At 40.7% G+C, this 17,676-nt stretch overlaps 2 protein-coding genes across 2 annotated transcripts in view; one reads left to right on the forward strand and one right to left on the reverse strand.

Annotated features, from left to right (window-relative positions):
• The window catches only part of LOC309485997 (uncharacterized protein), a gene marked incomplete at both ends in the record, with an annotated part of 98,083 nt that overhangs the window by 52,683 nt on the left and 27,724 nt on the right, over window positions 1-17,676 (forward strand). The gene's annotated exons all lie outside the window — the stretch shown is intronic.
• LOC309486603 (cilia- and flagella- associated protein 210-like) lies at window positions 4,476-12,915 on the reverse strand. The gene is made up of 10 exons (XM_082153955.1): window positions 12,758-12,915; window positions 12,625-12,677; window positions 11,377-11,541; window positions 10,067-10,240; window positions 9,785-9,990; window positions 7,976-8,132; window positions 7,749-7,888; window positions 5,510-5,702; window positions 5,129-5,293; window positions 4,476-5,033 (listed from the first exon to the last, which is right to left on the reverse strand). Exons 1-10 carry the CDS (start codon window positions 12,810-12,812, stop codon window positions 4,815-4,817), a joined length of 1,527 nt encoding a protein of 508 aa, XP_082010081.1. The 5' UTR covers window positions 12,813-12,915; the 3' UTR covers window positions 4,476-4,814.

Here is a 17,676-nt window from a genome sequence, read left to right on the forward strand (position 1 = left end):
CTTCTTCACCAAAACAACAACTATAACCCTCTCTCCTCCTTCTCTCCGCTAAACCGATGAAGAAGTATCTAAACTTCTCCTCTCCAGTCATCCTACCTCCTGTCCTCTAGACCCCATCCCCTCACACCTTCTACAAGCCATCTCTCCCACACTTCTACCAGCACTCACACAAATCATCAACTCATCCCTCCATACTGGCACTTTCCCTACAGCATTCCAGCAGGCTCGGGTAACTCCACTGCTTAAAAAACCAACACTAAACACATCACTTGTAGAGAATTACAGACCTGTCTCTCCCCTACCATTCATTGCGAAAACACTTGAACGAGTTGCTTTCAACCAAGTAACATCCTTCTTGTCTCTGAACAACCAGCTGGATGTCAATCAATCCGGCTTCAAGAAAGGGCATTCAACTGAGACTGCATTACTGTCGGTCACAGAAGCCCTTACGGTCGCAAAAGCTGCTTCCAACTCTTCAGTTCTCATTCTCCTGGACCTGCTGCCTTCGACACTGTGAATCATCAGATCCTTCTGTCCACCCTCTCATCACTGGGCATCACAGGAACTTCCCTCCACTGGTTAGAGTCTTAACTCACAGGTAGGTCCTTCAGGGTCGCATGGAGAGACGAGGTATCCAAAGCTCATCAACTGATCACAGGGGTTCCTCAGGGTTCAGTTCTTGGACCCTTGCTCTTCTCCATCTACACCACATCACTGGGACACATCATACAGGCACATGGTTTCTCCTACCACTGCTATGCTGATGACACACAGCTCTTCCTCTCATTTCAACCAGATGATCCCACAGTAGCTGCACGGATCTCAAGCTGTCTGGCGGACATCTCGACATGGATGAAGGAACACCACCTGCAGCTCAGCCTGGCAAAGACTGAGCTTCTCGTCCTCCCTGCCAATCCGTCTCTACAGCACAACTTCACTATCCAGCTAGAATCATCATCAATCACCCCATCAAGGTCGGTCAGAAATCTTGGAGTGATATTGGATGACCAGCTGACCTACACAGACCACATTTCAAAGACAGCTCGATCATGCAGGTTTGCACTGCACAAAATCAGGAAGATCAGGCCTTTCCTAACCGAGCATGCAACACAACTTCTCGTCCAGGCCCTGGTTATCTCTAGGCTTGACTACTGCAATGCTCTTCTGGCTGGACTTCCATCATGTGCAACCAAAGCTCTACAAATGATTCAGAATGCTGCAGCTCGTCTTGTGTTCAACGAGCCCAAGAGGGCCCATGTCACTCCTCTGTTCATCTCTCTGCACTGGCTACCTCTCGCTGCTCCCATCAAGTTCAAGGCATTGACGCTTGCTTACAGATCTATCACAGGCTCAGCTCCTCCTACTTTCACTCACTCCTAAGAGCCTACATCCCTACCAGAAGCCTACAATCGGTCAACGAGCGACGGCTCGTGGTTCCATCACAGAGAGCCACACAATCACTTTCCAGAACATTCTCATTCACAGTTCCATGCTGGTGGAATGCTCTCCCTACCCTCATCCGGAATGCAGAATCCCTGACAACATTCAAAAGACAGCTGAAAACCCATCTCTTCCATGAGCACTGAACCTCATTCATTTTTTTTTTTTAAATATCTCCTTTTTCCTTTAAATCCTCGCTTATCGGGCTTATGCTACTCTGACCAATGCCTGAACTTCGTATTCTGAGCACTTCTTGTGTTGTTTCTTGCCTCTTCACGATGACTCGCATAATTTAGACCTAATTTGTAAGTTGCTTTGGACAAAAGCATCTGCTAAATGACTAAATGTAAATGTAAAATGTTGTTATTAACTTAGGGGCCGCTAACACGACACCGTTCTAACAGAAAACTCTAAGTTCTTTCTGCGCAAACGTCAAAAACGCGAACCAGTGAGAACGCCGATGGCGTGCACATGCGTATTACGACTTCAGTCTATAGGTATGTGCGTTTGAATATATGTGCGCAGGCGTGTAGTCCTTCCCTACAAATCAGCCCTCAACAAACTACTTGTCTGGCCTTAAAATTAATAATACAGAATTTGTATCGCTTCCACGTAGCCATGCGAACCGGAATTATCCCGACAACGCTTTATCTGTAGATAGGTAAAGGGAGGGAAGGAGGGAGGCCTTCACAGAGGAGAGACTAGTGGACATTTCAGGACTGCGCTGTCATCGTGTCCAGCCGAAGGTCCTTCATCAGATTTGGATCCGGCGGACTGCAGTAAACCTCGGGATAAACAGAAAGACTAATATTAGCGTAGACGCCATTCTAATGATGTAACGAGTACATCAGGATTTATGGGAAGTGTTCCCGGTTCCGGCTGACCTAATCTATGCAGCCTAATATTGAATTATAGAAGTCTATAATGTGTTATGTGTATTCCAGGTCAAAGAGATGTGTCTTTAGTCTAGCTTTGAACTGACAGAGTGTGTTTGCTTCCCGGACAATGTTAGGAAGACTGTTCCAAAGTTTTGGTGCTAAATAGGAGAAGGATCTACCGCCAGCAGTCGATTTTGATATTCTAGGTATTATCAACTGGCCAGAGTTTTGAGATCGCAATAGACGTGAAGGACTATAATGCGTTAAGAGCTCGCTCAAGTACTGCGGAGCTAAACCATTTAGTGCTTTGTAAGTAATCAGCAATATTTTAAAATGTATACGATGTTTAATAGGGAGCCAGTGCAGTGTTGACAGAACCGGGCTAATATGGTCATACTTCCTGGTTCTGGTAAGAACTCGAGCTGCTGTGTTTTGGACCAGCTGTAGTTTGTTTATTAAGCGTGCAGGGAAACCACCCATAATAGCATTACAATAATCTAGCCTTGAGGTCATGAACGCATGGACTAATTGTTCCGCATTTGTCAATGAGAGCATATGACGTAATTTAGATATATTTTTAAGATGGAAGAATGCGGTTTTACAGACACTAGACACGTGACTTTCAAATGAAAGATTGGTATCAAAGAGCACACCCAGGTTCCTGACGGACGACGAAGACTTCACAGAGCAGCCATCCAGTGTTAGACAGTATTCTAGGTTATTACGTGAGGACGTTTTTTGTCCAATAATTAGAATCTCTGTTTTTTCAGAATTAAGTAGTAAGAAATTACTAGTCATCCAATTTTTTATATCAGCTATACATTCCGTTAATTTTGTGAATTGGTAAGTTTCGTCAGGGCGTGAAGAAATATAGAGCTGAGTATCATCAGCATAACAGTAAAAACTAATGCCATGCTTCCTAATGATATCTCCCAAGGGTAGCATGTACACAGTGAACAGCAGCGGTCCTAGTACTGAGCCTTGTGGTACGCCATACTGAACTTGTGATCGATGAGACATCTCTTCATTTACTGCTACAAACTGATAACGGTCAGATAAGTATGATTTAAACCAGTGGTTCTCAACTCCAGTCCTCGGGACCCGCTGATCTGCACATTTTGTATGTCTCCCTTATTTAACACACCTGAACCAGATCATCAGCTCGTCAGGAGAGACTCCATGAACTGATTTGAGTGTGTCAGATAAGAGAGACATACAAAATGTGCAGAGCAGCGGGTCCCGAGGACTGGAGTTGAGAACCACTGATTTAAACCATGCTAATGCAATTCCACTAATGCCAACATAATTTTCGAGTCTATTTAAAAGAATGTTGTGGTCAATAGTGTCAAATGCAGCACTAAGATCGAGTAACACTAATAGAGAGATACAACCACGATCGGATGATAAGAGCAAATCATGTGTGACTCTAATGAGAGCTGTTTCAGTACTATGGTACGGTCTAAATCCTGACTGTAAATCCTCACAGATATCATTTCTTTCTAAAAAGGCTACAATGCACTGCCTGATGCGATGCGATGTTATAATTTTCTCCCTGATATTATCAATCTTATAAGTGAAGAAGTTCATAAAGTCATCACTGCTGTGCTGCTCGGAAACTTCTGGGCTTGAAGCTTTATTTTTCGTTAGTTTAGCCACTGTTTCAAATAAATACCTAGGCTTTTGTTTATTTTCTTGTAATAGGGTTGAAAAATAAGCAGATCTAGCAGCTTTTAAGGCCTCTCTGTATGCAATCAGGCTCTCTTTCCATGAAACGCGAAATACTTCTAGTTGCGCTCCATTTTTCTGGCTGCTCTCTTAAAGGGTTAGTTCACCCAAAAATGAAAATTATAGTCCATGTGACTACAGTGGGTTAGTTAGAATTTTTTGAAGCATCAAAAATACATTATCGGTCCAAAAATAACAAAAACTACAACTTTATTCAGCATTGTATTCTCTTCCGGGTTGTGTTATCTGGTGTTATCACTTACGCACCATTTTAAAAAATATAGCAATACCAAAATACAAACAATGTAGAATAGCTTGAATACAGCGTGCGTCTCCCTCAGACTGTAAACGAAGCTCGGGCGCTGCTTCGTTTACCGTCTGAGGGAGACGCACGCTGTATTCAAGCTATTCTACATTGTTTGTATTTTGATATTGCTATATTTTTTAAAATGGTGCGTAAGTGATAATTTACATTTTCAATGGAGGGACAGAAAGCTCTCGGACAAAATCTAAAATATCTTAAACTGTGTTCCGAAGATGAACGGAGGTCTTACGGGCTTGGAACGACATGAGGGTGAGTCATTGATGACATAATTTTCATTTTTGGGTGAACTAACCCTTTAAGGGCCTGAGTGTGCTCGTTGTACCACGGCGTTGGACTATTTTCTTTAATCTTCTTTAAGCGCAACGGAGCAACTGTGTCTAAAGTGCTGGAAAAGAGAGAGTTAAAAGTTTCTGTCGCAATATCGAGTTCTTCTAAAGAACTGGATATTACGAAAAAAATACTTGCGCGCCCTTGACGTTTCCACGGACTGACTGCCTGTTCTTCTGGAGAGGGGAGACGTTTCTCTCTGCCATCCAGGCTCTTTCGATGACTCGACTGGCGTATTTCTGAAACTGGTTTTCCTCCTCAACCAAGAGAGCCATGGTCTCCTCCGCAAAGTCGTTCTGTTCTTTTCTCTCATGGAGATCCCTTGCACGTTTTTCAGCCTTTACAAAACCAATGTTGCATTAGAGAGAAATTACAATTTCTGAAAGTTCAAAAGTTCAATGCATAAAATAAAACATATTAAAATAATACCCACCATTTGTTGTATGTGGCTGTCATGGAGTGCTGTTCTTTCTTCTCTAGATTTTTGAACTTCAAGTTGTTCCTTTTCCTTGAAGAGTTTATCTGCTTCCTTCAGTGCATACAGCGTCTCCAGAGAGATATGTTTTTCTTCCTCTGCCTTTCCTTGCAGCTCTCGCGTCTGATATAGAGTTGAGAAAAATGTTTATTTCAATAAATGCATTTCAAATTATATATATAAACAGTGTGACGCTCTAACCCTGTGGTAAAATGAAGCCATAAGCCCCGCGCAGCCGTGTGTTACAGTGGAGCGGCTGAGGGGCGATGTGAGGCACGACGCGGAGCGCAGATTTAAACATGTTCACATGTATAAAAACATCAGGAATAGGCCATTTACCTTGGATTCTCTGTGTGCAGCGATAGAGTCCAACATGGCTGCATGTTTCTCCTCTTTCTCACACTGCACTCGGGCATGTTCGGCCTCACGTTCAGCGACTACTTTAGCGATGCGCGGTTCCTCATGGCTGATTTCTTGCTGCTTCTGCATGGCTAACTTCTGCACAACAGTGTCTCTGGGTCTTTGACGCTCTCTAAAGCAAACATAAAGACAAATACAAGCTCAGTTCTGAGACAAAGCAAGCAGTGGGAAGAAGTATACTTTCTCTCCAGGCTTCCCACACTGATTTCAATAACCTTCCCAGTTAGGTGTGATTCATGAATGAGCAAGTTGTAAGAATGTGGATGTCGAATGGTTTGTCAGGTAGCAATCTTTTGAATTAGTTTATTTTGAATTTAGGTTTATACACTAATTTATTTACATTTGTATAAATGTTCCCAAAAGACCTTTCACAGACAAATTAAAGATTGGAACTGGTTTGCAAGCAAGTTTGAATTTGAAACAAACACTCAGAAAGAGCAGTTTCTAGTTGGTTAAATACACTGTAAACCCGAATAAAATTGGCAAAACTCAAATAATTTGAGGTAATCAGTACATCAAATCGTTTAAGTTAAGAAATTGAATGTTTAAGTAAGCAGAGCTTGCAGATTTTTGTTTTGTAATCATACATTTTAATTGCTCTAAACTTGAAATATTTGAGTAAGATAATTCATACAACAACTTAAAATTGTCATGTAATCTCAACTTCAACATTTTTAGTAGTGGAAACTTGGTTAGATTTAACCAGCTAATTCAGTAAGTGCTACCTTGCTAATACGCTGATTTCACGCAGCCGCCATTTTGAAATCGAAAGTGAGGCTCCGGTGGGTAAAACCCCGGAAGTAAAGATAAACAACAGTGCCTTGGATTACCATCCTGAAGCTGCTGCCGCGATTTACACTTTTGGATGTTATTATCCAATATAGGATATGTATATAGTTCATTCCTGCTTCGTTTTTTATATTCTGAATTATATATAAAAAAAATTTTTTATTTATAAATGAATTTCACTGTATATAGTCTAAAGTATGAAAGACATGTTTGTACATTTTTAGAATTGACACAACATCATTAAACACAACAATACGCTATCACATTCACGACTCTCCTGTGATTAAAGGCGACACTTCCGGTTTTCTTCCCACCGGAGCCTCGCGTTCGATTTCAAAATAACGGCTGCGTGAAATCAGCGTATTGGTGACACGATGCCTTGATAGCATCAGCATATCATTATACTTGCGGAATGAGTACAGCAACTTAAAACATTTAACACACACTGTTCTCAAACCAAGCTCATGCTCCACTCGTCACCAGCCATGATGATAACTCCCCAAAAAACCCAACATAACAGAAACTCTTATAAACTAGCATTACAAAACATTAAACAATACTAAATCTCCCACAAAAAATCCCAGCCTAGTTTCAGTTAAATTTAAGTTTGTCAAAATGAAAAGAAACAAGTTCATAGAACTCAAAACCCCGAACAATTCAACTTACTTAAAATGTGTCAGTTTTGTGAACTCAAAAGAAAAAAGAAAGTTTTAAATACTCATAAAATTGTAAGTATCTTTTGTTAATTTGATGGAACTAATTTGTATAATTTGAGTTGGCCCTACTCAAAACAATGAATTATTTTGAGCGTTAGGGTTTACAGTGTTATGGAGCTAAAAATAAAAAATAAAAATATTAGATGAGAAACTTAAACCTTAAACTTAGAAATGTTGCCTTGGCAACTCACTGAAATAACATTTCAATTTGTAAGTTGAAGTACTAAAATTACTAAAATTACTAAAACTAAAACAGAAATAAATATAAAATAAAGCTCAAAAGAAATCAAATAAAAAACAAATAAAAAAAATGACAAAAGCACATACTCACAATTCCTAAAACTTAAACTATAAAAATAAAAGGTAATTAAAAAAAAATTCTAAACACTGTATACTATAAATAAATAACAGCCCATGATCTCTAGAGATTCACAGTTTTAAAGTAACAAAATGCGTTGTCTAGCATTTAATATATCAAGTTGAGTATGGGTTGGAAGTGTTTAACATAAATAATCAGCATGCTGTGTGTTTTATACGTGTTAGCCCTCATACATGTACAATTTAGCAGGGAGCAAAATAAATAAGTTAATTTCTGGCACTAATGAGAATCCTGTAATCTCCACCACAGGACGCATTTGTCTGATGTACAATACCTGATTATTTCCATCCGCTTTTCTTTCCACACTCTCCTCTGTTCTTCTTTCTGGCTGACGATCTGCTTTCCCTTCTCCTCCTCTTCCTCAATCATCAGAGCCTCTGCTGCTCTCATCAGCTCTCTTTCGGTCCGAAGGTCCTGATGGAAGACAGAAGAAGGGATTTCTAAACCGCATCTGATTCAGTCTGCTTTCACAGTGTGGATGTTGTCCAACAACCGCCTTACCTGATAAGCTTTCATCGAGCTCCTCTTCTCTTCTTGTTTCTTGCACTCTTTCATGGCCTGTTCCCTCAGATTATAATCTATGAGTTGCTCCATTTCTTCAGCCTCCCTCCTCATCTCCTGCCTCTTCTGCGCTTTCTTCATCTCATTAACCTTACACCTAATAAAGCAGGAAACGTCAGACACCTTGTGCTTTAAGGGAATTCCCAGCTTTAGAGAAGGTTCTCTCATGGTTACGAACAAACGTTCTTCTAGTAACATTAATAGAAAGTTCGTTCAAAGTTTTCTGGCCTTTAATCATGTTCTCAAAACATTCACATAAAAACATTATTTATACATCATTGGTGGAGTGTATTTTTGGTGCGGGTGAGGGCGGGGTGCGGGTGAGGGCGGGGTGAGGGTGCGGTGAGGGCGGGGTGCGGGTGCGGTGAGGGCGGGGTGCGGGTGAGGGTGAGGGTGCGGGTGAGGGCGGGGTGCGGGTGAGGGCGGGGTGAGGGTGCGGTGCGGGTGAGGGCGGGGTGAGGGTGAGGGTTTGCGGTGCGGGTGAGGACGGGGTGAGGGCGCGGCGCGGGTGAGGGCGGGGTGCGGGTGAGGGCGGGGTGAGGGCGCGGCGCGGGTGAGGGCGGGGTGCGGGTGAGGGCGGGGTGAGGGCGCGGCGCGGGTGAGGGCGGGGTGCGGGTGAGGGCGGGGTGAGGGCGCGGCGCGGGTGAGGGCGGGGTGAGGGCGCGGCGCGGGTGAGGGCGGGGTGCGGGTGAGGGCGGGGTGCGGGTGAGGGCGCGGCGCGGGTGAGGGTGCGGGTGAGGGTTTGCGGTGCGGGTGAGGGCGGGGTGAGTGTGCACTGAGTGTGTTGTTAGCTGTGTGTGCACTGAGTGTGTTGTTAGCTGTGTGTGCACTGAGTGTGTTGTTAGCTGTGTGTGCACTGAGTGTGTTGTTGTTAGCTGTGTGTGCACTGAGTGTGTTGTTGTTAGCTGTGTGTGCACTGAGTGTGTTGTTAGCTGTGTGTGCACTGAGTGTGTTGTTAGCTGTGTGTGCACTGAGTGTGTTGTTAGCTGTGTGTGCACTGAGTGTGTTGTTGTTAGCTGTGTGTGCACTGAGTGTATTGTTGTTAGCTGTGTGTGCACTGAGTGTGTTGTTGTTAGCTGTGTGTGCACTGAGTGTATTGTTGTTAGCTGTGTGTGCACTGAGTGTATTGTTGTTAGCTGTGTGTGCACTGAGTGTGTTGTTAGCTGTGTGTGCACTGAGTGTGTTGTTGTTAGCTGTGTGTGCACTGAGTGTGTTGTTAGCTGTGTGTGCACTGAGTGTATTGTTGTTAGCTGTGTGTGCACTGAGTGTGTTGTTAGCTGTGTGTGCACTGAGTGTGTTGTTGTTAGCTGTGTGTGCACTGAGTGTGTTGTTGTTAGCTGTGTGTGCACTGAGTGTGTTGTTAGCTGTGTGTGCACTGAGTGTGTTGTTGTTAGCTGTGTGTGCACTGAGTGTATTGTTGTTAGCTGTGTGTGCACTGAGTGTATTGTTGTTAGCTGTGTGTGCACTGAGTGTATTGTTGTTAGCTGTGTGTGCACTGAGTGTATTGTTGTTAGCTGTGTGTGCACTGAGTGTATTGTTGTTAGCTGTGTGTGCACTGAGTGTATTGTTGTTAGCTGTGTGTGCACTGAGTGTATTGTTAGCTGTGTGTGCACTGAGTGTATTGTTAGCTGTGTGTGCACTGAGTGTATTGTTAGCTGTGTGTGCACTGAGTGTATTGTTAGCTGTGTGTGCACTGAGTGTATTGTTGTTAGCTGTGTGTGCACTGAAGCATAGATGATTTCTCCTTACTGTAGTTTCCAGCTGTCGGAGATGGCCTGGCGGTCTCGGCTCCTCTGCTGGGCGATCTGCTGATCCCGCTGGACCGCCAGCTCTTCTCTGCGAGACCTTTCAGCCAAGAACTCTTTGTCTTCGTTTCTGCTGGCAATCGCTTGCATGCGCTTCAGCTCGATCTGAGCCTTCCTCTCCTGCTGGACCTCCGTCAGGAACAGAGCGCTCTATAAAACAAGAGGATCGTTTAATAACACTTCACCACAGAAGAAGATTTGTGATGTAATACCGTAAGACACACACATGGAAGCCTTTCACTCTGTCGGTCTGGAAGAACTGCTGGGTACGTGCTCTCTCGAGGGCCTCCTCTCGTGTCTGCGCCCGGTATTCCGCTTCTTCCTGGTCCTGCTGTTTCCTCTTCTCCTCTGCCATCGCCTCTCGAACTCCTTTCGCCTCGAGCTTTACACGCCGTTGTCCCTGTAAGGATGAAATCAGATTTGTTTGTTGTACTTTGTTACTGTACACATCAAGTCTCATATTAACCCTCAGAGACACAGGTATTGGTTTATTTATTTTCTTTTAACGTAGAAAAACTAAAACATCACATCAAGATGACATTCAAATTACAATTTAACATTATACCAAACCATAACTTAATATTATAATAGGGGCACAGACACAAAAAGAAAATTAGACAGCGAGAAGTATAAACAAGGCTATATAAATAAACAAATAAAAGTATCTGCACATGTTCAAAAGAATAAATAATGGTAACATTTGTTTGTATTGTGTATGTTCTTTTTAGGGTTAGTTTGTGTTTTAGTTCTGTTCCCGTTCTCCTGTGTCATTTGACCTAGTTTCCCAGTGTGTTTGATTAATCATTCCTCTAATCTGTTGTACAGTTAATGATCTCTTTTGTGTGCTATGTGTGTTTAAGCCCTCAGTCTGAGGTCGTTCCCTGTCCAGTATAGTCTGAGTGTAATGACCCTGTGTCTCCTGCATGTTCCCATTGGTGATTAAAGCACTCTTAGTTTATCTCTGACTCGAGCGTGTGGAACTACATGTGACAATCGTATAGTAAGTTCACCATTAGTTAAGTACGAACTAACAATGAAAAATAATTCTAAACACAAACGGCATACAAAATAAACCGGAGTATTATCAAAATATTATAATACGTTATACATACGAGCTGAAAAATCCAACCAAATAACATATTTTTTTTAATAAATTATTCTTATTTCTTAAGAAAGACTTATAAAAAGGCCTATTTTCTTTCTTAAAAGGCAACTTGGGTCCTGGAGGGCCACTGTCCTACAGAGATTAGCTCCAACCCTGAAAATAAATCGCCTGCCTGTAATTTTCTAGTAATCCTGAGGACCTCGATTAGCTTGTTCAGGTGTGTTTGATTAGGGTTGAAGCTAAACTCTGTAGGACAGTGGCCCTCCAGGACCGAAGTTGCCCAGGTCATTAAAAAGCATGATGTTTACGCATATTTAGTATGGAGACACGCAAGAAAAAAAGTTTGTGTGCACGATTTACTAATTCGTTCCCTCGATTTAGCCTACTATTTGTGTCATGTGCGGGTCTGTAATCCCAGTGCTCCCACTCACCGCGATGGTGTTGGTCCATTGTGCGGCGGCCTCTTTAGAGCGCATGTACAGCGCCTCCCTCTCTGCCTCCCTCTCTTCAGCGGCTGATGTGACACTGCTCTTCTGGAGATCCACACCGTTCACACTGTCCTGTATCCGCTGCCATTCAGATTTGGACAAAGCTACCTTTTGACAGAGGTGGGTAGAGTATCCCAAAACTGATAAGTACTTATAGAAATATTTACTCAAAGTAAAAGTAATAATCTTAATAGTTACTTGAGTAAGAGTAAAAAAGTATCCAATGAAAAAACTACTCAAGTAGCGAGTTACTTCGGATCATATAGGCCTATATATATATATATGAAGACTTCATGATGCAAAAGCCTCTGAGTGCCATCTGAAAAGTTCTTCTAAAACAGGCATTTTTATCAAGCTCGTATATTTAAGTTCAGTAATTTCACTTTAATGACAATTAATATGTACTGTTCATTGCCATTTAAGTGAAATAACTGAACATAAACATACAAGCTTGATAAGAAGAACATTTCAGATGGTACTTAGAGAGGCTTTTATATCTGAAGTCGTCATATATATATAAAATTATATTATTTAGATTTGTTTTATTTAAATGACTATTATTATCATAAATAGGCTATCTTTGCAACACAAACAGAAGAGACCAGCATTATTTCTGCCATCTGTAGCCCTAAAATCATTGCCTGTTCTTTGGTTTGTATAATATGAATTTATACAACTACATTTGGATTATTAGACAATGTCGAAATAAAGTGAATCTGCAAGAGTGTTTCATTCAAAGGCATGTAATAGACAGAGAAGAAAGAGTTAAACTCTATACATGACTGATACTGAACATCTGAACACATCGACGGATCTTCTTCTGTCTGGTCTCCGAAATATAATCAAATGTATATTTCATCACGAACCGATTTAGACAGATCTGTCAACTTGTTTGATGAAGTATTTGAACAGAATCGACTCAAAAGAGTGATTCATTTGTGAATTAAGCCCAGAAAAAAAGATACAGCGCGCTTGGTATAAACTACGCATTTAACAACACATATTGCATTAAAATAAAGTAACGAGAGGAACGTCGCTCAACGTAACGAAGTAAAAGTACAGCTGTTTCATTAGAAATGTACTCGAGTTAAAGTAAAAGTACCCACATCTACTCTTAAAAGTAACATTTTTCCAAAAAAATACTCAAGTAAATGTATGTAAACGAAGTAAATGTACTAAGTTACTACCCACCTCTGCCTTTTGACGAAGGTCTGCTTCGGTTTTCTCCATCTCCAAACTCCCAGCTGCAGTAGACAACATCATTATTTACAAGTTATTAAAAAAAATGATTATACATTATTTTCAAATAATTTTTAATTATTACCTTGGCTATCTCTCCGACCGATATTGATGACACTTGTTACTGAAAATTTTGACATTTTAACTTCACGAATTCGTTGAATTAGCAAGAAGTATATCGACAGACAAATTTTTGTTTTATGCTCTGACTCTTGTGACTTGCTAACACTGTTGCCTAGCAACCCTTAGTTCCCGCGAAATAGGGTGAGGTCATGGGAATGTGATGACGCAATGCGCGGCACATCTCAGAGATGGTACAGACGAGCATTTGTGATTTAAAAAGTGTATATTATATTATAATATTATTATTATTATTCTATATATATATATATATATATATATATAATATATATAATTTTTTTTTTTTTTTTGAAAATGACCGATCGTTTCGTAAGACTCTTATTTCTCGACTGGGATCGTGCCGTGACTTTGAAGCTGCATTGAGACGGACATTTGAACCTTCTTTGAACAGTTGGTTGCAATTTAAGTCCATTCTGTGGAGAAAAATCCTGTAATGTTTTCCTCAAAAACCTTAATTTCTTTTCGACTGAAGAAAGAAAGACATGGATATCTCGGATGACATCGTGGTGAGTAAATTATCACAGGGTGTCCGTGTGGTGGTTACAAAAGTAGATACGTAATTGTAAATCATTAAGTAGATAAATAGTAGTAAATATGTTATATGTAAGATATATGGATGACAAGAGAATTTATTCCTTAAATGTGTTTATTTCGTTGATTAATGTTCCCTGCTCAATCGTTCGATTATTTGATTGCTTTTCCTTTGGGAGGTGTTCGCCTGCTTGAGGAGGGGGCGCGCGCGCGCTGCTCAAACAATACAGACTTTGATGATATGCAGCAGCAGCAGCTCCGTGTCTGTGTTAATTTATTCATCTATTTCCCCTCATCAGGTATGAACTATGGATAGTAAAACAATAAGAGTATGTTTTTAATATGTAAGAGTTTAAGAAATGTTAACCACATTGTTTAAAGTGTTTAAGTTTACTGTTATTACGGACATGTAAAAGTTCGCTTCAAGTCACGTCTGTGTGCTGCGTCACGCGTGCTAGTTACACATTTCCATGCTAGTGATGGAGACCATGCGGTCTCAGAGAAAATACGCAATATTAGAGTAAAGTCCACAAATAACATGTGTTTTGGTGAAATAATACAATGAGTAAGTTGTAAGGGCCAAATAACTGTGAAAATGAGTGTCTGTACTAAAAAGTGTATCAGAAAGAATAATTCTGGCTAACATGAACACATTTTTAGGATTTATTCACATGGAAAATGTTATCAGTGAATATCTCATAGTACATAATGCTTAATCTGTAGACACAGCAGTAAAGGGAAAATATTGTATGTATATGTAGTTCTGTTCTATATTTTGTGATTACTACTCTTGAAATGATGCGCTGTCATTGATTGACATAAGAGTGATAACTGTTTTACATTGACATAAGAGTGAAAACTGTTTTACATTGTATAAGAAAACAATACAGACTTTGATGATATGCAGCAGCAGCAGCTCCGTGTCTGTGTTAATTTATTCATCTATTTCCCCTCATCAGGCGGTGAGGGTACTACATCCGCGGATCCTTAAGTCTTAAAGTCTTAAATTAGATTTTTTTAATTTAAGGCCATAAAAAGTCTTAAAGTCTTATTTTTACTTATGAAAGGTCTTACATTTTCGATGGCAATTTGACTTATGACATATCTAAATATTTTCCAAATTACAACCATTTAATTAGCGTCCTTTTTTATTTCTTCTTCTTTCTTTGTGGATTTGCTTGTTCACGTGACATTTGGCGTCTCATTGGCGGCAGAATTAGGTCCGTCTCCTGCACGCGGAACAGGAGGAGAGAAGGAGAAGCGAGTTGGTAAATGTCAGTTCAATTCTAAGTTCATTCTTTATGTGCGTAGTGGTGTGCGATGTGTATTGTCTATTATGATATTGTAATCATTGTTTAACGATGTACGAGGCACTGCGAGCTGACATCGCTTTGGTCTCTCGTGCTTTCACTGTGTGATGTGTACAGTTATAGGTATGTTCCCAAATGAGTTTTTGTCTTATATTTATATCATATTATGTTGTTATCATAGGCCTACAATATCACATCAGCAAGAGTTCCGTTTTCCCGTGCACAATTGCAAATGTGATATTTATTTTATATAACAGTTAAATTAACAATAAATTAACATTATGAGTTACATTTTATAAACAATATTGTCAATATTTTTTGTTTTCCCTTTATTTCGCTGACGAGAATTTCAAAATGAAGCCCTAGCAGAGTCTCAACTCTCAATGCAATAGACAGTGATGATTTTTTGATTGGAATCCGCGTTTTGAACGAATCAATGTAATGATTCAATGAACAATCACTTGGGCTGCGTCCCAATTCGCCTACTTATACTACGCCCTAAAAGTATGTACTATTTTTGTGAAGAAAAAGTACATACTTTTGAGTGTGTAGCAAAAGAGTAGAGTAGGCAAGCTTTGGGACATACTACTTAACGGACAGATCTGTCGTGTGTATCCTCATCCTGCCACCGCAAACTGCCCTGTCAATCATCTCGTCACAGTTAAAATCCTCCATTCAATCTAATTTAATTTCCTACCGTTTCGGAGAGAAATGTATTAGCACGTTGATCTGCCAGTCGTGGGTCTTTCATACGGAGACTCTCCTCATGTGCTTGCAATATGAATATAATGATGCATTTAAAAGTTAATGGATAAACGTATCTTTACAAAAGTTCACAATGCATCTGCAGATGCAATATAATGTAGACAACATTGAATAAATACATTTTCGTCAGGTTAGATACTGATAATTAATCACTCAAACCCCTTGATCTAATTATGACGCATTTCCACTGCATGGTACGGTACGGCTCGGTTCGGTTCGGTACGCTTTGGCGCTTTTCCACTCCATGGTACGGTACGGCTCGGTTCGGCTCGCTTTAAGTGGTACCACCTCTGTTGAGGTTCCAAGCGTACCGTACCGATAACAAAATGTGACGTGCAAACGTAGTATCGGTACGGTACACTTGGAACCTCAACAGAGGTGGTACCATTTAAAGCGAGCCGAAGCGAGCCGTACCATGCAGTGGAAAAGCGTCATAGTGAGCCGTACCGAGCCGTACCGTACCATGCAGTGGAAAAGCGTCATAAGTGAGCCGTACCGAACCGAGCCGTACCGTACCATGCAGTGGAAAAGCGTCATAAGTGAGCCGTACCGAACCGAGCCGTACCGTACCATGCAGTGGAAAAGCGTCATAAGTGAGCCGAACCGAGCCGTACCGTACCATGCAGTGGAAAAGCGTCATAAGTGAGCCGAACCGAACCGAGCCGTACCGTACCATGCAGTGGAAAAGCGTCATAAGTGAGCCGTACCGAACCGAGCCGTACCGTACCATGCAGTGGAAAAGCGTCATAAGTGAGCCGAACCGAACCGAGCCGTACCGAACCGAGCCGTACCGTACCATGCAGTGGAAAAGCGTCATTAGAAAAATTAACATCTTCCCTTCTGATAGCATTTTTAGATAAAACTATTCCGAGATATTTAACTTCAGATTTAACCTCGATTGAAGAGATGATGGAATCCGTTGATGAGTGAATGGGAAGTAGCTCACATTTTTTAACATTGAGGGTTAATCCTGACGCTTTAGAGAAAATCGAAACTGAATCAAGGGCAACGTCAACCATGACTTTATTCCTTAAGAGGATTGCTGTGTCATCTGCAAATTGACTAATTTTAAATTCCTTGTGAAATATAGAGATCCCATGCAAACCGGGGTTGTGATTAATGAGCATGATGAGTGATTGGGTGGCTAGAATAAACAGTTTGGGAGAGATCGGGCACCCTTGTCTAATACCGCGGAGCACCTCAAACCTAGGAGTCATATCAGGATTCAGGGACACAGAACTATATATGTCAGTATAAAACATCTTAATTATTTTACAAAAATTGTTCCCAAAACCTAAAAAACCTAAGACTTCAAATAAAAAGGCATGTTCAACAGTGTCAAATGCCTTATAAAAATCGAGAAATAAAATAAAGGCATCAGTATCAATGAGATCTCGATAATCAAGCATGTCTAGAAGCAATCTGGTACGATTATGTATATTTCTACCCCTCATGAAAGCTGATTGACACTCATCAATAATATGTGATAATCCCTCATTCAGACGATTAGCATAGACAAGTGCCAATCATTTATAATCGTGACATAACAAGGTCCAATATCCAATAACAGATTATCTTTGTTAGGTTTGGGAATTAGAGTGATGAGACCATGTTTCATAGTGGGAGAAAGATTACCTTTTGAGATACAATCTAAATAGGCATTATAGAGCATTTCCCTGATATCACTCCAAAAGAAAAACTCCATGGTTATCCCATCTATTCCCGGTGATTTCCCCTTAGACATCTGTCGAACTGCCAAGTCTAGCTCCTCAATTCTTAGCTCATCTTCCATAGATTGTTTAAAGTTATCATCCATTGTCTTTTTAAACCCCTGAATCCTATTTAAGAAAAAAACAAAAACAATCTTCTTTAGAAAAAAGGGATTTATACAAATTACTATAAAAAGCTTGATTTTCAACAATAACATCATTGATATTTAACTTCCGAATTTTTTTCTTCGACTGTCTTTGTTTTTCCAGACTAAAAAAATAGGAAGAGTTTTTTTTTTTCCCTTCTTCGATCCAACGAGCCCTTGAACGAATAAATGCTCCCTTGGCCTTTTCCAAATATATATTATCAAGATGGGACTGTAAATTGTTTAATTCAGTCTGTTCTTCCAGTGTCAAATCATCTTTACAGCACAACGTATTAACCCTCTGGAGTCTGAGCGTTTTTTTGGGCCCTGGGGGTGTTCTGACATGCCCTGACATTTGTGCTTTTTTCAGTTGCTTATAAACATATTAATGGCAAAGGTGTA

The sequence above is a fragment of the Leuciscus leuciscus genome (genome assembly GCF_965113295.1).
Source record: "Leuciscus leuciscus genome assembly, chromosome: 22".
NCBI classification, from domain to species: Eukaryota; Metazoa; Chordata; class Actinopteri; order Cypriniformes; family Leuciscidae; genus Leuciscus; species Leuciscus leuciscus.

Bases quoted from the DNA above. Each gene is read 5' to 3' on its own strand.
- LOC309486603 (XM_082153955.1), bottom strand. From the start codon at position 12,812: ATGTCAAAATTTTCAGTAACAAGTGTCATCAATATCGGTCGGAGAGAT. The intron at 10,241-11,376 runs GTGAGTGGGAGC...TCATCCTTACAG, and splicing joins AATGGACCAACACCATCGCG to GGACAACGGCGTGTAAAGCT. The intron at 5,034-5,128 runs GTGGGTATTATT...GGTTTTGTAAAG, and splicing joins ACAGCCACATACAACAAATG to GCTGAAAAACGTGCAAGGGA.